The sequence below is a fragment of the Sapajus apella genome, unplaced genomic scaffold (genome assembly GCF_009761245.1).
Source record: "Sapajus apella isolate SASKATOON/1434 unplaced genomic scaffold, GSC_monkey_1.0 scaffold17, whole genome shotgun sequence".
Taxonomy (NCBI): Eukaryota; Metazoa; Chordata; class Mammalia; order Primates; family Cebidae; genus Sapajus; species Sapajus apella.
This window is the reverse complement of record NW_022436957.1, coordinates 17,838,718-17,862,012: the sequence shown is the minus strand read 5'-3', so window position 1 is coordinate 17,862,012 and position 23,295 is coordinate 17,838,718. Positions and strand designations below refer to the sequence as shown.

At 39.9% G+C, this 23,295-nt stretch overlaps 1 protein-coding gene across 1 annotated transcript in view; it reads right to left on the bottom strand.

Annotated features, from left to right (window-relative positions):
• Window positions 1-23,295, bottom strand: part of PHEX (phosphate regulating endopeptidase homolog X-linked) — a 222,302-nt gene that overhangs the window by 120,682 nt on the left and 78,325 nt on the right. The window contains exons 10-11 of the mRNA XM_032286120.1: window positions 21,032-21,125; window positions 18,018-18,146 (exon numbers count right to left, since the gene is read on the bottom strand). Coding sequence (XP_032142011.1) covers window positions 18,018-18,146; window positions 21,032-21,125 — 223 coding nt within the window. The remainder of the gene's footprint in view (window positions 1-18,017; window positions 18,147-21,031; window positions 21,126-23,295) is intronic.

Genomic DNA, 23,295 nt, shown 5'->3' with positions numbered 1-23,295 from the left:
GGAGGCTGAGGCGGGCAGATCATGAGGTCAAGAGATCGAGATCAGCCTGGCCAACATAGTAAAACCCCATCTCTACTAAAAATACAAAAATTAGCCAGGCATGGTGGCAGGCGCCTGTAGTCCCAGCTACTCAGGAGGCTGAAGCAGGAGAACTGCTTGAACCCGGGAGGCAGAGGCTGCAGTGAACTGAGATCACGCCACTGCACTCCACTCCAGCCTGGCAACAGAGAGAGAATCCATCTCAAAAAAAAAAAAAAAAATCATTAAGTCAGTGGTTCTTAACCTTGTCTCCCCATTAGGATCTCGAGCAACTTTTAAAAATACTGACAAAATATTTCTAAATAAAATTAAAAGTCCTGAGGCTTGGGCATCAGGATGCTAATGTCATTGTTCTAAGGTCCAGCCTGGGCATTGGGAAGGTTTAAAAAGTTCCCCAGGTCATTCTAACATGCAACCCACTGGACCAGGGAAAACCACTTATTTGACAGATAAGGAAATTAAGGGTCAAGGAGTCTGTGATCTGCTCAAGCTCATGCAGCTAACGTGGACCAGAACCAGGACCTAAGCAAAGAGCTAAAACAACAGAGGAGAGCTCAGAGCCTTTAGTGGCAATAGAGGATCACCCACAAAATCAGAGGAAAATGCCAGGGGCTGAAAGGGAGTCAACTTAAAGATGCAGAAGTCACCACTTCAAACAGAAAACTCACATCAGGAGGATGTTAAAATGACAAGGAAATCTCTGGGGACTTCGATTTTTTGCCTACGAGCATGTGTAAGTGTTTTTTATTTTTGTTTCGGTTTTTGAGATGGAGTCTCACTCTGTCACCCAGGCTAGAGTGCAGTGGTGCAATCTCAGCTCACTGCTCTGCAACCTCCACCTCCTGGGTTCAAGCAATTCTCCTGCCTCAGCCTCCCGAGTAGCTGGGATCAGTAATGCACACCACCACATCCAGCTAATTTTTGTGTATTTTTAGTAGCAATGGGATTTCACCATGTTGCCCAGGCTGATCTCAAACTTTCGAACTCAGGTGATCCACCTGCCTTGGCCTCCCAAAGTGCTGGGATTACAGGCGTGAGGCACCGGATCCGGCCCTAAGTCTTTAGGACTTCATCATGTAGCATCACACATTGGCTGGCCCATCACCTTCACAGAGAAAAAGCAATAAGGTCTTCTCAAATTAGGGAGGGGCGATGGGGAGGGAAAGAAGTGGATGGACTGAAAGGAGAGAGTTAGGGACCAAACCAATGGAAACAGGCGATTCATTTTACGTGAGAAAGTGGGGAGAGTCAGATTAATTCCTAGGCTTCAGAAAGGAATGGGCAACCACCACCATTCAATAAGACTAAGAAAGTTGGAAGAGAAAGAGGGATGGGGACAGAAACCAAACTAGTGGGATGAAGAGTGTATGGGAAGCAAAGACAGCAAGTCTGGACAAACTAATTGAATTTGTCAATGTAGGAGAAAAAGCAAAGAGAGAAGAAGATGTAGGGTTGAGAGAAGGGTCTGGAGTCTGGGTTTCATGCATATGCTTGCCAATACTACTCCTACTATTTTTGTTGCTGTTGTTGAACAGCTGAGAGAGTTGACGACATTTAAATACCAGTAGAAAGGATCCAGCAAAAAGGAAGAGACTGGAAAATATAGGACACAGAAAGCCATGAGTGGGGTCTGAGAGGGCAGAGGAGGCAATGGGATCCAGAGACTATATGGAAGGATTCACCTTAGACATGAGACAGACTCAGGAGCAGAGAGAAGGCTAAAATGATAGGCAGGCATGCAGGAGGAGCTAAAGATTAAATGTAGACAGTTGAGAGAGTCCTAGTATAAAGGTGGGTCTTTTCTCCATGAAATAGGATTGAGACCTCCTGCTAAAAGGGACGTTTCTCTAAAAAATGATATTTCTTCACACATGGCTGTATGCATCCTGGCAGCATGAACATATTACTAGGAAGAGAGGTACAGTAGTACCCCCTTATTCAGGATTTTGCTTTCCACAGTTTCAGTTACCTGTGGGCAACTGTGGTCTGAAAATACTAAATGGAAAATTGCAGAAATAAATAATTCACATGTTTTCAATTGCACACTATTCTGATTAATGTGACGAAGTTTCACGCTCTCCCAATCTTTCTGGCCCGGGACGTGAATCACCCCTCCACTTGTCCAGTATCTCCACCCTGTATATATACCCACCCAATAGTCACTTATTAGCTATCTTGGTTAGCAGTCAGATCATAAGAAGCACAAGCATGAGTTCAGTACCACAAGATACTTCTAGAGAAAGACCACATTCACATAACTTTTATTACAGTATATTGTTATAATTGTTCCATTTTATTATTAGTTATTGTTGTTAATCTCTAATGCTGGGCCTACTTTATAAATTAAACTTTATGACAGTTATATATGTATAAGAAAAACATAGTATATATAGGTTTTGGTACTATCTGCAGTTTCATCCACTGGTCGGGGGGTGGTCTTGGAAAGTCTCTCTGTCAGATAAGGGGGCATTACTATATTTAGAGATAGGAACAAAGATGACAGTAAAAGGTTCCCTCTCAATATCCTGGCCATGACGTAGCAATAATAGAAAGTATCCAAGTAATAACAAAAATTTGAACATGTCCAAAGAAAATATTTGGGATAAGGTGTATAAAAGGAAAACATTTTATTATGTTTTAAAATAAATTAATTCATTTAAAAACAAAATAAGCACTCTCCAACCTAAAGAGATCTTTGGTAAATTTTGGAATTTTTGGATTCCTATGATGAATCTTAAGGTCATTTTGCTCCTGTTCTCTTCAGGGCATTTTTATAGAGTATGTACTTATTATTAAAATGGGGCTGAGTGTTTCCAGATACAGTACTTCCCTCTAAGCAGCTTGGTTTCATAGGACCCTCCCCATACAGTATCTCCTAGATATTAAAATGGCTATCAAATTCACTAAAGTTTAACGCATTTTGTTAAGGTTTTCAGGCAGAGCGCAGTAGCTCATGCCTGTAATCTCACCACTTTGGGAGGCTGAGGCAGGTAGATCAACTGAGGTCAGGAGTTCGAGACCAGCCTGACCAACATGGTGAAACCCCCATCTCTACTTAAAAAAAAAAAAAAAAATTAGCCAGGCATGGTGGTGCATGCCTTTAATCCCAGCTACTTGGGAGGCTTGGGCAGGAGAATCGCTTGAACCCGGGAGGTGGAGATTGCAAAGAGCCAAGATTGCACCACTGCACTCCAGCCTGGGTGACAGAGCAAGACTCCATCTCTAAATAAATAAATAAATAAGAAAAGGTTTTCAAAGCTCTCTGTCTGTAACCTGTTGATTGGCATTCTAAATGAAAATAAAAAGAAACAAAAAGCTTACAGCCCACTGCCAGAGTGAAAAATGACAAATAGTTTACTCACATGCCACTTCCTCCTCTGCCTTTTCTTCCACCTCCTCCCCTGCACCACCACCTCTGTCTTCCCCAAATCTACACGTTGGTAACTCACTCTCTTTGTGGCCCTCTCACATTTGTCACAATGCAGGTAAATCACTTTTTGTTTTCCCATGAAAACAAAACAAAAACATTTCTCTGGCATCTCTAATCCCCACACCATCCCCCACCTCAGGTTCTCAAATTTTTTTTTTTTTGGCAGACTTTACAAATTTATTGCATAACATTTTCCGTGAAATGGTGTTGAACTACCCCAGTCGACTTCAAGAACAAGGAAAATCTTCGAAGGTGATTAATTTCATTGGTTGACATGTCAATGCAAATACAAGAAATAATTATTTTAGCATGCTGGAACTAGGAAGATAAATCACTGAACACTTCTGATTTTTATCGTTAGACTACTTTACAGTATCACATAACAACATTGCCTTCAGTCAAGTCAAAAACCTGCTGTAATTTTAAAATAAGGGAAAAAGGGAGAAAATAGTATTTCTTCACCAAACTTTGACTTTACACCTCAACCAGGCAGCATATAACATTAATAGAAATCCCTTAAAGTGGAAGTCTCAAGGTGAAGTTATCCATAGGAAATACTTATTTAGAGCCAAAGATCAAAATATAACATATAAAAATTAACTCAAATGTTATTATGGTAAAATCTGCCATATTCACAGTAAGAACCCTCTAGGCAAAGCAACGTTTTATTAAATATCTATTTATTTCAGGGGCCAGGTGTGATGTCTCATGTCTATAATCCCAGCACTTTGGAAAGCTGAGGTGGGCAGATCACCTGAGGTCAGGAGTTCAAGACCAGTCTGGCCAACATGGTGAAACCCTGTCTCTACTAAAAATACAAAAATTAGCCGGGTGTAGTGGTGGGCAACTGTAATAATTCCAGCTACTCAAGAGGCTGAGGCACGAGAATTGCCTGAACCTGGGAGACGGAGGTTGCAATGAGCTGAGATCATGCCACTGCACTCCACCCTGGGTGACAGAGCGAGACTCCATCTCAAAAAAAAAAAAAAAAAAAACCTATTTATTTTGGATTACTATAAAAATACGATTCATTTGGTTGATCTATGGGCAGTTCTTAGTTCTTTTCCTCAACCAGTGTTATCTAAAAATGGGTTCTTCCTTTTTCATTGTTTGCACCCCAGGATTTTGCCCATAGTGTTCTGCATCAGACACCAGACATTGGTGAGTTACACATGCAGAGGCACTTGCTACCCTTCCATCCAGGGCTTTCCTTTAATGAGATGCTCCTACCTTAGCAAATTATAAACTGTCTCTGCTGCTCCTCTCTTGCCCTCTCCTTACCTCTTCTCCCATCACATGGACATAAGAATTCTGTATTTTGCATAAATGAGTCATAACGGTTGTATTAATACATTTAAAGGGACATATGCCAACATTGCTTTAAGGAAGGGTCAGTTTGCCCCACCGACAATTGTTGTTTTCTTCAAAGCTTTGTCCCTGACAATAAAGAAATCCCACAACAATTCAAATCCTACCTCATACCCATGATCCCAAACACCTAAACCCACAATTTCAATTCCTTCTCTGACTTCCTGTTAGGCTTAAAATCAGAATAATACAGATGTGTGTGTTTAACTGTTGTCCTTTCATTTATATTTATTTGGCCTCCCCAACAAGACCCATAAGCTTTGAGAACAGGAACCATGATTTAGATCAAATGAGATCATGAATATGTAAGGAAACCAAAAACTATTCCACAAATTTAAACTTTTGTTAGTTTTATGATTTCGTATCTCATGTGATATGATTTTTCAAATGATATGATTCCATCTCACATTCATATCTAATATGAAAATACAGCATATGTTCAGTAAATACAAGTTAATCAATTTGTGCTTTTTGAAACCTTCAACTGGTATCTAGCAGAGCTGAAATTGAATCAAATATCTTTCATACATGCTAACGAGTAACAGTTACTCCAGTCATACAAAGAGAAAATATTAACAAACTCACTCATAGAAAATACATTGTTGTTCAGGTATGATCAGAAGATTTAACAACCTGAAAGTTGAAAAAGGAAAAAAAATGCATGGTACCCTTTTTAGATGAAGTCATTTTTGAAAAGAGAGACCTCTTCTGATTTAGTAACTCAAAGCCTGATCCATGAATAGAACTCATCTGTGAGTAGCAAATCCATCTTTATATTAGGGGACAATGTTCACAGCAAATGTCTCTGGAGTGACTGTAGCCTACTACCAAGCACAAACTCGAGTGGAAATCAAATGACTCAGTAAGTCAGCCTAGCCCATTCTAAGACAGGTGATGTCAACACGGCACATGACAAACAGCTAGGAATGGTTTAAAAACATAGTACATATCTAGTAGGAATTGTTACAGGCTAGGTATTCTAAAAAAGAAAAGAAAAGAGAAACAAAAAAAATCAGTAAGGCTGATTATGTATATTACCCTTAAAGTAATGTAATGTTAATAAAACTCTTAATGAAAAGGCGTAATGTTGAGGCTTTCCTCTTCAATATACTTAAGTTATAATATCTGGAAGAAAACATGAAATTAAAATGTTTCCAGTCTTCCTACTGGCCTAGAGCAGGGCAAGTTTTCTTGAGTTGTAACCACTTGATTAGTGAATGTGAAAAAATGGAAATTATTGTTAATAATTTATGTGGGTAACCCTGAAGAAATAAGCTTTAATCTCAGGGAAACTCTTAAAACTTTTCTTTCTGGCAGTTGTCACTTTACTAGAAACACAGACATTAAATAAGCCAGTGCAGCAATAAATATTAAATATTCATTAATTCATTATGTATACTGTAACTATTTACAAAAATGACCTTGAATTGGCTCCTGATAAAAAATAATGGCAACACAATAGGTAAAAAGTGACCTATATTGAAGTGGGACATGTGGTTAAACCAGAAAAACTAAGAATAGTTAGAAAATGCTGAGGTTTCTGGCAGCCAAGTAAGTGAATAATCATACCAGTTTGCCAGGATTAGCAATCTTATATAGCTATTAAACATTTTAGCAAAAGAAGAAAATATCAAATTATTTGGGACCAAATCATGCTATAAAGTGTGTTATTCTGGTGGTATAGGAGGAATTTCTCATGTCCTTTTACCCAAAGGCATATATTCATAAGACTGAGGTGGATGTTCATACCCAGCAAATATAACTATTTGCTGGATATAAAGATATAGGTTGTGTTCTAATTTTATAACTCATCTTTTCCAGTTTTCCACTTTCCAACATGAAGAGAGAACAAATGAGAAACCAGAATAATATTTACAAGTCAATCAGTCTCAAATACTCTAGCCTTTGGCTGTGGGTAAATTCTCCCCAGCAAGTAACTATGTCTGGTCACTTCCAACATTCAGATCTGTTGGAAGGCATAAATGTTTTCTTTAGGTAAATGAATTTCTAATACAGGGTCTTCGCAGTCCATAGGTCTGACCAGATCTGCTTGACAAGACTGTCTGATAATATATGGCAAAGGCAACACTGTCCAATGTGTTACCAGAAATGGAGAAAACAAACAAGAAAGGTGAGCCAATGTGTCATCATCGTGGCAGTACACTTAAGACAAGGACAAGAGTAAGCGTCCATATTTATTTCAAAAGAATTCCCAATGAGCTATCTAAATTACTTGTTTTGCTGGATGTCACTTGACCAAAGATTGCATAAATGAGCTGTCACAATTGGAATCTGATATTTGTTGCAACAAGATTTAGGCTGTAGAGAGTTAAGAAATCTGGACCTATTATAGAAGTTATATAGCCAGGCACAGTGGCTCATGCCTGTAATCCCAGCACTTTGGAAGGCCGAGGTGGGCAGATCATGAGGTCAGGAGATCAAGACCATCCTGGCTAACATGATGAAACCCCGTCTCTACTAAAAAATTAGCCAGGCATGGTGGCACGTGCCTGTGGTCCCAGCTACTGGGGAGGCTGAGGCAAGAGAATCGCTTGAGCCCAGGAGGCAAAGGTTGCAGTGAGAGGAGATCATGCCACTGCACTCCAGCCTGGTGGCAACAGGGCAAGACTCAGTCCCCACCACCCCCAAAAAAAGAAATAAAAGAAATTATATTTGGTTCCTCAAGTAATTTCATAAGACTTGTGTGTGAGCCAAACTTGTCATTAAATGATAGCGTGGGTTCTGGAACGTGGCAGGGCACTAGCATGCAAAGGATCTTTATTCCAATGAAAGCTACTATACTAGGCATGTAGGGAGGAGCAGCAACAGCAAAACCCCCCAGGCACCTCCCTCACTCTTACTCTTTCCACAATAAATTAAAAAGAGGAAATCTGAATGCAGAAGTTACCACAGCCCATGCCAGGAAGTTGATGTTATAAATTCTATCTTAATTATTAACATCAGACATGGCAATGTTAGCAATAAGAGTAGCTGACATTCACTGAGCATTTGTTGTGTACCACGTATTGTGCTAGGCCCTCTACCTGGATTATCCCATTTAATTCTCACCACAAATGAAAGAGGTAGATACTATTTTTATCCCTATTTGTTATACACAGCATTGATGGCTTTAATACCATACCCCTTCATTTATACACATCCCTTACTGTGTGACTTTGCAGGTCCTCTCATTAAAAACACAGAGTTGGCCAGGCTGGGTGGCTCACACCTGTCATCCCAACACTTTGGGAAGCCAAGGTGGGCAGATCACTTGAGCTCATGAGTCCAAGACCAGCCTGGACAACACGGCAAAACCCCATCTCTACAAAAAATACAAAAATTAGCCGAGCATCATGGTACACACCTATAGTCCCAGCTACTCGGCTCAAGTGGGAAGATGGCTTGATCCTGGGAGGCAGAGGTTACAGTGAGCAGAGATGGCACCACTGCACTCCAGCCTGGATGACAGAGCCAGGCCTCGTCTCAAAAAAAAAAAAAAAAAAAAAAAAAGTAGTGTCTATTTCCCTACTCTGTAAATCTGGACTGGCCTTATGACTTGCTTTGGCCAACAAAATGCAGATATTACATTATGCCTGTTCTGAGCCTAGGTCTCAGGAGACCTCAGATGTTTCTACTTGCTCACTTGAACTTCTGCCATCACCATGAGAGCATGCACAGGCTAGCCGGCTAAAGGAAGCAAGACACATGAACCAGAGCCGAGTCATTCCAATCACCTCTGCCAAAGCCAACCTAGATTGGCCAACCCCCAGAAATTCAAGCCAGCCCAGCCAAAATCAGCAGAGCTGCATGGGGACCCACCACTGACTCCAGATGCATCAGCAGTAACTGCTGATTGTCAAATGCCAGTGAGGCTTTGTGACTGATCATTACACAGCATTACCATAGCAACAGAAACGCCTGTGCCATTTACAAACAGGAAAACAAGCTTAAAGAAGTTAAGTGATCTGCCCATGTTGGTAAGAGCAGAGCTGGGCTATGACCTATCAATGCAACTTTGCAGAAAATCAGATATAATTTCTACATTAGGTCAATATTTTATAAATATACTTAAAAGCCCTTAAAAAAGAAATCATCATGGTTTGCCTTCATTCAGACAGGTCTTCAGCAAAGTTTCTCTGGAAAGTGATCCAGATAATGATAACCAACACCACTTACTAGACAAATAGAAACAGAGACATTTGGTAGCCAAAGAGAATATCCTTTCTTTGCACAATTTGTGATGAAGGGACCATTGTCTTTATCTGTACAACGGCCTTACCGAGAGCAACCCTGGTGAGCAGCTGAATTTGCAAGGAACGAGAAACTCCTCAGTATAAGGGCAATGCTATAATGCATGACACTGACTTTCATGTGACTTCTGCCATCAACGTTACAGTTACATCTCATTTACTCAACCACTGAGAGAAACAGTGAACGAGGGAATTGGAGAACTTAAAGAATATTAATGGCAGTGCATCAATTCAATTATCTTAGCTCACTAATGAGGTGAACTCCTAGTGTACTGAAGTTGCAAGTTCAAACTCTGCCACTGCAATAGGACCCACATGGGTATTTAAGTCTTCGACACCAGCTGTAGCAGTATGGGGTGGGAGGAGAATTCTTTTCTTAGGATAGGAATTACTACTGGAATTGCTCAGGCAGAGAGCAGCTCAGAAAAAAATGGAAGATACTGTAGGTCATCTATGGCATTACTTGGGGACATGAACAAAGTCTTTACAGTAAAAGAGAAAAAGAATAGGCTGCTAGAGTGCAGGAGAAATTAGTGAATTGCTTTACATAGGGAGTCAAGTTTTAGTTCTTCACTTAATAAAGTCTAAATTCGAAGTGTAATAGATTTGCTCTGCTTAAACTAGATTAACCTCCTGCATATAGAATGTTCTAATATATAATAGGAGATCAGTGACTTTAGCTTTGATCTGAAGTCTGACAAAGACTCTCTACTTGACCAAAGTTTAGTCAGGCTCCTCTGAGCCGTCTTCTCAAGTACATCTTGCCCTTACCCTCCTCCCAGCCTCCCACCCACATTCTGTCCTTGTCAAGGACAAAAAATATTTACCATTCTCTTAACTAGAGAATGGTAAATATTTTTTTAAAAACTTTTGTGACAAGGAATCTTACAGAGCCTTTGGATTACCACTGCAAACATCAGGGATCACTCCTTAGAATGATGTACAGGTATTGATTGACTTATGACCTATGCAACTTACAACCATTCGACTTTACGACCACAATCACTAGCCACGACTCCTCCACGTCTGGCAGCACAAACGTTGCCCAGCTGGGCTTATGACAGTGCGGACCAGCTTCCAGCAGCACTACCATCTCCGCGTGCACCATTTCAACTGTACACATAGCCTACTCAACTTACGACCAAATCGTGTTACGACTGGTCAGCCGGTCCCAATCATGGTCGTAAGTCGAGCACTAGATGTATGCAGAAAATACTAGAAATTGAGCTCAAGTGTGTAGACTGAGCCAAAGGTAAACCTGCATATGTTCTTAATCAATAGCTTGCTTCTTATCATTTCCGTCTTTCTCCTGAGAATGATATGAATACAAAAATGTGATGTCAACTGTTTGGATTTGAATTAGGTTTCAACTATATTTATATTTAAAATATTGAAATACCAGAAGCCAAACCTATTCCAACCATTTCCTACCCTGAAATATTAAAAAATATGAAATGTGTGCCTTTTTAGGATCTTAGTATGAGAATAAAGAATTTGCTAATAAGGGTAATTATAAGATAAGGCACTAAGAAGGTTCTGGTGTCCTCACATTCATAAAATTGGCAAAGATTCAAGAGTTTTCAGAGAGAAGGAAGGAAATGGAACACTGGTTTCCATGTAGATGGTCTGGGCTTGAACCCCACCTAAGCCATTTTCAAGCTATATGAATCCAGAGAACTTATTTCAACTCTCTGAGCCTGTTTCCTCATCTGGAAAATGAGGTCACTAATAGCAGTAACAGGGTCATTGTGAGGATAAGTGAGTTCGCACACTGAAAGCACTTAGAAGAATACAAGACACCTAGTTAAACCTCAGTGAAAGCTAACTGCTACTGTTATTATCATCACCAGATTTTAAAACCAATATATCCTGACCACCACAGTCACAACTAGGCCCATGGTGACAATCCCTTCATTCTTTGGCCTTTGTTGGAATCGTCACCTGCCCTCCATGGACATGAGTATCTATCTGGGGCACTTGCAGATATACATTACAGATATATAGTTTAATAATAAAAATAAAACGAGGCCAGGTGCGGTGGCTCACACCTGTAATCCCAGTACTTTGGCAGGGCAAGGCAGGCAGATCACTTGAAGTCAGGAGTTTAAGGCCAGCTTGACCAATATGACAAAACCCCGTCTCTACAAAAAAAAAAAAAAAAATACAAAAATTAGCCAGGTGTGGTAGCGCACACCTGTAATCCCAGCTACTCAGGAAGCTGAGGCACAAGAATGGCTTGAACCCAGGATGCAAAAGTTGCAATGAGCCAAGATCATGCCACTGCACTTCAGCCTGGGTGACAAAGCGAGACTCTGCCTCAAAAAAAAAAAAAAAGAAAAAAAAAGAGAAAGAAAGAAAAAAAAGAAAAGAGAAAGGAAAAAATGAGACTATTAAAAAAATAAAAAGAGAAAATGAGCAAGTGATAACTTTAGACATCCTCCCTGAACACAACTCATTCTCTCCCCTGCTATTTAGGTCATGAGCACACGGATCAGGGCTTGTCACAGTGGAATGATTGCATCATCTCTATTTGTGGTGATGATACGTCATCAGTTCTCTGGAGGAGTCCCACTTTCATGTAACTTTACACAAAAGTAATATTAAATGCTTACCTAATGGAATATATTTTTAAATTATACATAATCTTCATCTAAGTAAGACAAAAAATTTAAAAAGTCCTCTGACAGACAAGGTTATGATTGTTAGTTCTGAAGATTGGAGGGGAGAAAGGGGGAAGAAAGGGAGGTAAGGAGGGAGAAAATGTTAATATAAAACGCAATGGAGGCGGGGGGCGGTGGCTCACACATGTAATCCCAGCAGCTTGAGAGGCCAAGGCAGGCGGATCACGAGGTCAGGAGTTCGAGACCAGCCTGGCCAACATGGTGAAATTCCGTCTCTACTAAAAACATAAAAAATTAGCCAGGCATGGTGGCATGTGCCTGTAATCTCCGGTACTTGGGAAGCTGAGGCAGGACAATTGCTTAAGCCTGGGAGGCAGACGTTGCAGTGAGCCAAGATCGTACCACTGCACTCCAGCCTGGGCAAAAGAAGGAGACTCCCTCTTGGGGTTGGGGGGAAGCAATGGTATCCCCAGGACGTATTTAATTTGGCCTCCAGAATACTGGCAAAGATTTAAAATATGAGATTCCACATAAATATCCAGATATTTTACTTCTCTCAGAAAACAAAAACCAGAAATCTGTCTAGCACATTGAGCCCCGCATTTCTGCATGAAAATTGTTGGCTGGAGACAAGTCTTGGGCTGAATCCTGGATAGCCCATTCACCACCCCACAAGCCCACTTCACTACTACTGTATCCCCAACACCAAGGTCAATGGCAATTACCATTTATTATTATACTTGCCCTGGTTTTTGCCTACACCCAGTCAGCGTTACTCGTGCATATTATTTAATGGTACTCACTGACCATGAGGGTATTTGAGCTTGGAACCCCTGGCTTCAGCCTGATAGAGTCCTTTACACCTCCAAGCCACTGAACATCTTTAATTTGCATATTACAGTTCATGCAGTCCCTGAGCCAATGAGAACTATGCCTCTGAGGTGCCTGCCTCAGAGTAGGGTCGGGAACTTGTTTCTGCCTCTAAGATAGTATTCCAGAAAATGTGAAATATCCTCACCAGCTAGCACCTTGACTGATTCCCACCCCGTTCCCAGGCCATGAATCCTGGTGTTGCTTGAGTGAGTCCTGCCTCTCTGATATTATAGCCCCGCTTGAAACAGTTGGCCAGGGAAACCAACGCCGCCCTCCCAGTCCTGGCTACTAGTAACCTCTCACCTAGAAAAGGAATCCTGCCATATTGAGCTCAAGGGATCCTTCCTATTTAGACCAGCAAGGTTTAATATGGTAGTCACTTAGCAACATTGAAATGTGCCTAGTCCCAAATAAGATATGCTGTAAGTATAAAATACACATGGAGTTTCAAAGACAGGATAAAATAAGACATATAAACTATTATATTAGTAATTTTACTTTATTTTTTTGAGGGAGGGTCTCACTCTATCACCCAGGCTGGAAAGCAGTGGCATAATTTTGGCTCACTGCAGCCTCAACCTCCCAGGCTCAAGTGATCCTCCCACCTCAGCCTCCTGGGTAGCTGACACTACAGGCACGTGTCATCTTGCCTGGCTTTTTAAATTATCTTTTTGTAGAGACGGGCTATCACTCTGTGGCCTAGGTTGGTCTCCAACTCCTGGCCTCAAGGGATCCTCCCACCTCAGCCTCCCAAAGTGCTGAGATTACAGGTGTGAGCCACCATACGTGGCCTCATATTAGTAAATTTATATTAATTATGTGTTGAAATGACAATATTTTAGATAAATTGGATTAAACTACATTATAATTAATTTCACCTGTGTCCTTTCATTTTATTGTGGCTACTGGAAAATTTAAAATTACTTATATGTATATATAAAATTACATATGTAGATATGTATATAAAATTACATATATATATGGCTCATACTCTAGTTCAATTGGATAGTGCTACTTTGAACTGCAAAGTCAAAGCAACACTTGCAGCCAATCCCACATGAGTGAAGGCTCTGTTCCACTAGCTGGAAGGCAAGGGATTGTACTATACCACCTCTTTGGGTGGCTTTCTGTTGAAGGATTCTCCTTTTCTACATGCTATTCTTCATTTCTAATTAAATTTGCTAAATTCCCATGGCTATGTGTGTGAATGAGTATGAGAGTGTTGGTGTTTTGGTGTGTCCAAATGCACACTTGCATGTGGGAAGTCTTAACGAAACACTAACGTGGAAGTATGTGTTTTCGCCAGTGAAAAAGAAGAGAACTCTGATAGGTAGGAAACCTCAATGTGATCTACTATCTCCTACTCTCTCTCTAAAACAGAGTGTGCCAACCACAGGCAGTTGGGCCAACTCTGTCATCCAGAGGTTCTAGAAACAGAGATACTGAGGAGAAGTGGGGTGGGAGTCTCTTAGTAAAACCTAGGTATCCGTTTTCAAAAGGTAACTAAAAAGTTGGTGGGTGGGGAACCAAGCCTGGAGGTGGTAATGCAGGGCTTTTCATAGTCCATTTAAACCAATCTGAATCACAGAAATTTTCAATTATCTAAAACTTAAAGCAGTTACTCGCACTAATGCAACCACTTTTGGTAAATAAAGTATTGCCATTCGTGTCAACTGGCCTGGCCTGCTCTTGTGAGTCACCAGGGCTTGTTTTTTGGTGGTAACTGTTTACAGACAAATGAATCATGAGAAGACCTTGCTGCCCAAAGTGTGGTCGTGGACCAGCAGCAGTAGTCGCACCTGGAACCTTGTTAGGCAAATTCTTGGATCCTGCCCCAAACACAAAACAACAAAACAAAACAAAACAAAACCCTTGTTAAAATGCAATGAGAATCTGCCTTTTAACAAGAAGATGCTCATGTGATTCATTTACCCATGTAAATTTGAGAAGTACCTGAAGTTTAACCTTCTGACTATATTCATTCACTTAACTAACTTTTTTGGTAAATAAACAATGGCAGCCAGCCTTTCATCTGAGTTAGAGTCTCTGGAATTTGCCCCTTTGGGGATCTTCCTGTTTTTCTTTTTCTGTAGACTGTAGCTAATTATACAGAATGTTTTTCAAGTAAATCAGTGGTTCCAGGTGGTTCTTGGATACGAGCCCTGTAAAAAAAAAAAAGGCTATAAAAGGCCAGCTATTTCTCTTATAAGTTTCCAACTTAAGTATTCCCTGAGGCAAACAGCTTCAGCACAAGGGAGGCAAATAATTTTACAGTAAAGAGATGAGTATCTGTGTAACTACTACACTACCCCCATATACATCAAAATAAGGGGGGAGATTCCCAAAATCAACTTTTAGAATGTCACACCCTGACACAAGGAAAAGGGACTTTTACACCAAAACTGAGAAAAACAAGTTTAATCTGCATACTTTTCATATTAGTTAAAATTCTTCTACTGCCAAAAAACCTCCTGCTGTAAATTTTTTTAAATCTTCCATTATCCTTTAATTGTTTTTATAACCTTCCCAGAGCTTATATTACCACTGTGATTATCTGATAAGATCTCATTCTATTTACTCTGACCAAGGAGCAAAAGAAAACACACAATGAGAATACTGAGTATTTTGAAGCAAGACATTAACTCTTCAGTGAAATTGTTTGCAAGGGAGCTGCGAGGTTCAAACATAAAGTCTCAAAGACTGTAAAAACAGGTTCCCAGACCAAACTGAGGGTCAGGCTGCTATTTCTTGTGGCTCAATAACGAGATGCAGATGAACTGGGGAGGAAGAGAGTTTTATTTTCTGCAACTGGTTACAGGGAGAAAGCCTGGAAATTATCGCCAGAACAATTCAAAATTACAAAGTTTTCCAGAGCTTATATTCCTTCAAAGCTATATGTCTACGTGTAAGTGGGCATTAATCTAAAGACGTAAATGATTAACTTCTTTTAATCTATAACGAGGTCTGAGTCCTGAAGACCTTCTTCTGGAGCCTCAGTAAGTTTATCTAAATAAATGGGTCTAGGTGCTGAGGTGAGTACCCTTATCTGTCTCCTGCTAAATCATAAAGGTTTGGGGAGTTCCCTTAGACCCCAATAAACTTGTTTGTGGAGGCCTGGGGAGTTTCTTCAGATCCCCAATAAAACCTGTTTAATCCTAAAAGGGTCCTGTTAAGAATTCATTCGTTATCTTGTCATGCTCCAAGGCCCAGGAAAAGCCTACGCAAAACTCTTGGTGGGCTCTTTGTTATATTCCAGCCTTTGGATAAGAGCACTGGTCAATCAGCTTTTAATGTTTAACCTAGCTACTCAGTCAGTGCTGGGACCGTTGTGATGGAGCCCTGCATTAGTGAGATCTGGCCTACCACAAATGTACTTAGATATGGTATTACAAAGCAAACTTGAGTGCATAATACATAATCATGTATATTATGTATCAATAATGACTATGTACTGATACATAATACCAACCATTTGGTATTATTGTGTATCACCACATGATACCAATCATTTGAACAATCATGACATAACAATGCCTTTGACCTTAAATTCAGTGATTATTCACCACCTGCATCCAAGCTGCTCATATATTTTTATCTGATTGACTACATGGATTGTTATTAATCATACCTGGATCTTTTATTTCATGACATTTGTAAAATATAATTCATCAAAAAAGAGATGCAGACAAAAAAACCTGGCCAAATCCAAATTTCTAATTCAAAATACACCTTTCTCAGCAGTGAAAAAAACAAATAACCTGATTTAAAAAAAAAATAGGCAAAAGACCTGACTGGACATTTTTTTAAAGAAGACATATAAACAGCAGGTATATGAAAAGGTTTTCATCACTAATCATCAGGGAAATGCAAATCAAACCATAATGAAATATCACTTCACTACTTCTTAGGATGGCTGTGATCAAAAATTTAAGAGGTAGGCGTCGGCAAGGTATTCCTGGAATAAAAAGGGAATGCTCTTATGCTGTTGGTAAGAATGTAAACTGGTACAGCCATTATGGAAAATGGCATGGAAAATCTTCAAAAAATTAAAAATAGGACTACCATTCAAATCCAGCCATCCCACTACTGGGTATATATCCAAAGTAAGTGAAATCAATATATGGAAGAAAGGTCTGCACTCTCATGTTTATTGCAGCATTATTCATAATAGCCAAGTTAAGGAATAAACCTAAATATCCTTCAATGGATGAATAGATAAGAAAAATGTGGTATGTGTGTAACTATGTGTGTGTGTGACACACAATGGATTAATATTCAGCCTTATACGAAGAAAATCCTGCCTTTTGCAACAACACAGATAAAGCTGGAGGACATTATGCTAAGTGAAATAAGCCAGACACAGAAAGACAATATATGTAGAATCTTTACATAAACGTTAAAATATAGAAGCAGAAGTTGCCACGGGCTAGGGGCAGGGAAATAGGGAGATGTTGATCAAAGGGTACAAACCTCTAGTTCTAAGACGAATAAGTTCTGGGAATCTAAAATATGGCATGGTGACTATAGTTACTAATAATGTATTATATACTTGAACTTGCTAAGAGCAAATCTTAAGAGTCCTTACACCCTCACACACACAAACAGTGGTAAATAAGTGTGGCGACAGATGTGTTCATTTGATTGTGGCAATCATTTCACAATGTATGTCAAATCATCGTGTTGTATGCTTTGTGTTTGTTTTGAAATGGAGTCTCACTCTGTCGCCCAAGCTGGAGTACAGTGGCATGATCTCGGCTCACTACAACCTCCACCCTCCCAGGTTCAAGCAATTCTCCTGCCTCAGCCTCCCAAGTGGATGGGATTACAGGCACCCGCCACCATGCCAGGCTAATTTTTGTATTTTTTTTAGTAGAGATGAGGTTTTACCATGTTGGCCAGGCTGGCCTTGAACCTCCTGACCTCAAGTGATCTGCCCACCTTGGCCTCCCAAAGTGCTAGGATTACAGGCATGAGCCACTGTGCCCGGCCGTATACTTTTTGAATATATACAATTGTTGTTAGTCAAATGCACCCCAATAAAGCTAAAAGAAAAAAATAAACCCTTCCAATTCAGTTAAAACAGATGGGGAAGAACACATTGCCACAGTGATGAGTCTCTCTTTAAACTCATGACCTGAAACCACCTACACCTGGACATGCCTGCCTTCAAGCAGCTACACCATATTCTCAATTCATTCACTCTCCCACTCCCCTGGACAACTACATACCTTCTCTCTCCTCTAATCTTCAATACTTGCTCACTCATCCTCACTCTCATTTGATGACTTTTCTTCCTATTTCACTGAGAAGTTGAAGGAATCTGAAGACTATCCACAAGCCCCTACCACTTGGAAGGCTGACATTAGCCTGCTGAATATACCTTGTCAGATCTGACTAAATTGCATTATTTTTTACTAGCTGGGGAGCCCCACTTACCATCTCCTTCTTATCTTTCTGGAAGTGCACATCTACAAACATCTTTCCAACAACATAAGGGAGGGCGCTTTCAATAAAGTTAACACATTTGTCCCATTGAGGCAGCAAAGTTGTGGTCCCCTGGATTACCTGTGGGAGATAATTGATCCAGATTAAACTTCATTTGGATAAAACCCATGGCTGAAAAAAATTCAAACAGCCTGAAGAAAACAGTCTACAAAACATTGCATACCCTAACCCATATATATGTGTCAGATAGTAGAGACAAAGATAAAATAACTGAAGAAGAAGAAAAAAATATGCTTGTACCCATCATATTGAAAACTAAATGAAAATGCTTTAGGCCAGGCGCAGTGGCTCATGTCTGTAATCCCAGCACTTTGAGAAGCCCAGATGGGCAGATCACCTGAGGTCAGGAGTTGGAGACCAGTCTGGCCAACATGGTGAAACCACATGTCTACTAAAAATACAACAATTAGGCATAGTGGCACATGTCTGTAATCCCAGCTACTTGGGAGGCCGAGGTGGGAGCACTGCGTGAACCCAGGAGGCAGAGGTTGCAATGAGCCAAGAACAGGCCATTGCACTCCAGCCTAGACAATGGAGTCGGACTGTCTCAAAAAAAAAAAAAAAAAAAAAAAGAAGAAAGAAAGAAAAAAATGTTTTAACAGTTAAAATAATACATTTCTCCTTTCTTCCCAATTTTACCCATTAAACAAAGAATCTGGACAATGGTATCACTTTTCTGCAGTCAGCAGGGACATGAGAGGATGTTATTCAAGTGTCCAGATAGTAGTTAATAACTACTGAGAACTGAAGTTCCACTAAGAAGGTCTAGAATCAATGAGTATTCAAAGTTCCTGCCCAATGAGGGTTTCCTTGCTCTGAGTAGCACACTCAACAAGGCAGAGCAGGAGAACATGACCCACCATGAACACAGGGAGCATATTTACATTGTGTCACAGCAAAAAATACACTGGTAAACAAGTAAAATACAGATGGAAATGCTTTGCCCATCTGTTGCAATTATACCATTACAAGAAAACATTTACAAACAGGTAAGAAGGTTCCCAAGCAGGCCCTGGAAGGCTCAGAGGTTTATTCTTGGGGATAAAAGCAGAGAAATAAATATAAAGTTGCCCTTGGAAGTTGGGGTGCAGGCAGGGAGGAAGGGAGGCCCTGAGAATGGTGGCCAGAAGTGTCCTTTACACAATGTTAGAGCCAGGTTGTTTTGAGGAATGGGATTAAGGCTTAATTTCATCTATTCTTCCTCTGATTTCTGGTAACCTCTCTCAGAGGTAAGGGATGAATCTATTTTTAAAATCTGTAGAGAAAGAGATCCTACAACCTTCTTCAGCAATTCAATATTATATTTAGCACTTCGTGCTCAAGAAACGTCCCCTCATACCTAACCTTAAATGTTCAGACACTGCTTCTTACACCTCTCTCTCATTGTCTTCACAGTAGGGGTGGAAAGCAGCTGGGCATCATCTTTTATGTGATTCATGGGAGTTAAAAATACACACACACACACTCTACTTGTTTTGTATCTTAATCCATTGTTATGACCTAAATATACATACATACATACATACATATATATATATATATATATATATATATATATATATTTGTTTTATGCTGTTCTCTGTAAAAATACTTTTTTTTTTTTTGAGACAGAGTCTCCTTCTGTTGCCTAGGCCAGAGTGCAGTGGTGTCATCTCGGCTCACTGCAGCTTCTGACTCCTGGATTCAAGCAATTCTCCTGCCTCAGCCTCCCGAGTAGCTGGGACTACAGGCGTGTGCCACCATGCCCGACTAATTGATGTATTTTTCATAGAGATGGGTTTTCACCATGTTGGCCAGGCTGGTCTTGAACTCCTGACCTCAAACAGTTTGCCCGCCTGGGCCTCCCAAAGTGCTGGGATTACAGACATGAGCCACTGCATCCAGCCCTAAAGTAAATTTATATGCTAGTGACTTTATAGGGTCAAAGCATATCCAAAATAACTGCACTACAGAGAAATGGCCCACTAAGAATTTCTATACTTACTAGTTCCTCTAATAACTAGAATTTCTCTTGAATGAAATCATTGCTTATAAGATTCACCATTTACTTAACTTTAAATTGATAGAAAAACAAAAACTGTTTTAAAGATACAAAACCCTTACGGCCTCTAGTGGTAGGAGAATTAGTCAGACATAAGCCTCAAAAACAAAGATGAGAACATGGGTATAAACTGGGAGGCAAGCAAGGGTGGGAGAGAAGCAAAGATTAAAGAGTGGCTCATGCCTTTCATCCCAGCACTTTGGGAGGCTGAGGTGGGAGGATCACATGAGCTCTGGAGTTCGATACACACCTGGGCAACATGTCGAGACCCCATCTCTAATAAAAACAAATAAAGAGCCAGGGAGAGAAAAAGAGCAGGGAGAGGAAAACCATCTCAGTTCAGCGAGGTCTCAGAGAAAACTAAATTGGAGCCTCTTGGACCTAGCAGAGGATAGATGCAAAGATGGAAGGTACAGGTAAAGTTTAAGACAAAATTATTTCCAAATTGAAAATGAAACTCTGCCATCTAATACCACTATCATGCACATTTTAAATATTCAGAATACTGAAAATAAAAGATAGTTACAAATATATCACAAAGAAATATTAAAATTATAATTACAGTGACCCAGTTGAAAACTCTGGGGGAAATGGGAATACACTGATAAGACGGAGAAGTTTGAAAACAATGTGTGGCCTCAAGTATTTCCCTAAATATCTTTATACAAACCATCAAAGTAGAGCTTGAGTGTTCCTTGCCATATGTAATTTATACCTAAATAAAAATAAATAAGGCGCGCGCACACACACACACACACACACACACACACAAAACAATAGAGTTTGGGCTACAAACTCCCTCTGTCTAATCCGTAAAGGTGGTTTTTATTGGATCAGTTAATATATGAACCATTCCAGCATAAAGTTATCCAGTGATGTAACACTGCAACCTTCTTAAACTTACCCTTGAGAATTCCAGCCATCTATACTGAAAGCGTCTGCTAAGGTTTGGAATTCTGGAATAAACCATTCTCCACACCAAATAGTTGGCAATGGTCCTGTTAACAGAGAGAGATGCCCATTTATTGTATTTTAGGTCAATATCTGATACTCTGCAGAACACCTTGACAAAAACAGTTGGCAAAGCTCCACCAAGAGACCTCTTGCTCATACAAAAACGCCAAACTTTCACTTGAGAAATGACATAAGATGATACAATGTCAATAAGCACGACCAAAATTGGCTTGCTTTTCGTCATCAAACAGAGATAGATGAAGGAAAGATGCCAGCCCCGGCCCTCAGAGTGAACATTTTGCTTTCACTCTCAGGGTATAGAGTCCACTGTTACACAGCCTTTCAGGTCTGGAAATTCTGAGTACCTTCACATTACAGCAGATCCTCAAGTAGCATCATTTCATTCAACATCCTTTTGTTTTACAGTTGATAAGAAAAAAAATCAATTCTGGGCCAGGGTCACTGTGTGGAGTTTGCACATTCCCCCCAGGTCTGCACAGGTTTTGTCTGGGTACTCTGGTTTCCTCCCACATTCCAAAGATGGTCCTGTTAGGTTAATCGGCATGTCTACATGTTCCCAGCGTATGAGTGACTGCACCCTGCGACGGGATGGAGTCCGAGTCAGGGATGGTTCCCGCCTGGTGCCCTGAGCTGCCTAGATAGGTTCCAGCACCTGCAACCCTGAACTGGAATAACTGGGCTAATAATTATCTTACTTGCTTTTATTTGTCTTTCTTAAATGTATGTATAGCTCACATGTATTCAGTGTTTAATATTAGAAGTGTTTTGGTCTTCATTTAGAAGTTTGGTGATGTTTTTATGAGCAAGAATATGCCATAGGAACTTAACCCCTGTTTACATCAATTAGCCTATGGTAAAAATTGCTTTCATTATCTGTCGTTTTGCTTAAAGTCACAATTTCCAAGAACCTATCAATGATGTTAAGTGAGGACTTACTGGATTAGGTGACTTGATAAAATGCCTATGTATTCTTTGCCTTTAGAAACTACAGCAAAATAATGCCAAGTATCTAATTTTGCACCCTGATTCTATGCTCACTAAATACGTGAGGTTGGACAAGTCACTTAAGGTCTCTGATTTTATCTTTCCTTATCATACAATGGGGTTGATCCCTACCTTATAGGGTTGTTGTAGGATTCAGATAAATAACAAAATGCTTGACAAAGAGTAAATTTCTAGGTTTTGTTGCCTTTCACTTCCAAATATATGAACAACCTCATAAGCTAATGTCATGTTTAAGATACATATTTTTTTAATCTGTTAAATGTTAAGGGTTGCCTTTTTCTATAAGCAAAAGATGACCTAACCTCAGAAGAATGTGTGATCTGAGTTAATTCCTAACTCAATAGTGATGATGGATTTTTAATGATCCATTCCCCTCCCAGCTGTGCCATTACCATGGTAACTAATCACACACAATCCTGAAAGGGCTTTCTGGTCAGCCAGTTACATGAGAGCAGTATGACATGACGCTAAAAGCCCATCAAGAACAAACCACACTCTCATTCATATGGCATTCTGACACGGTGGACATGCACTCCTACTAGTAAAAGACTTTTCAGCATACACACCCAATACATAGATGTTTAATTTCTATGGAGATATACTAATAGACTAATAGGAATATTTTTAACAAATACAAAAACAGAAATTTCCAAAGATGAGGTAAAATTAACTTTAAAATCTTCAAAAGTCATTAATTAATCCTTCAAACACCATTGGGTTAATTCTTCAAGACATAGTGTCCATATAGGATTTGGTTAATACAACGGTGACAATGAATATAAATGCACATTTCTTAGAGTCTACTTGACTATTTCAAAAATTTATGACATGTCGTTGTCAAATTGCCATTGTCCTTCTTACTGTTAGACCACCATTGTATTTCTCTTGTCATCTGGCTAACCAACATCACGTAACAGCCTGGGAGAAGGGTCACTTCTGCCAGTTTCTAACTGTTCTCTTGTGTTTACATCAACAGTAGTCATTTCAATTCTTGTTTCTCTGCAAGAATGTTTTAAGTGACTTATCTACATTGTAAGTAGTAAACCAGATAAACTACATAATAAAATTCATAAATCTGCAGGTATATGCAAACAGCTCGTTTTTTTTTTTTTTTTTTAGACGGAGGCTCATTCTGTTGCCCAGGCTGGAGCACAATGGTGCCATCTCCACTCACTGCAAACTCTGCCT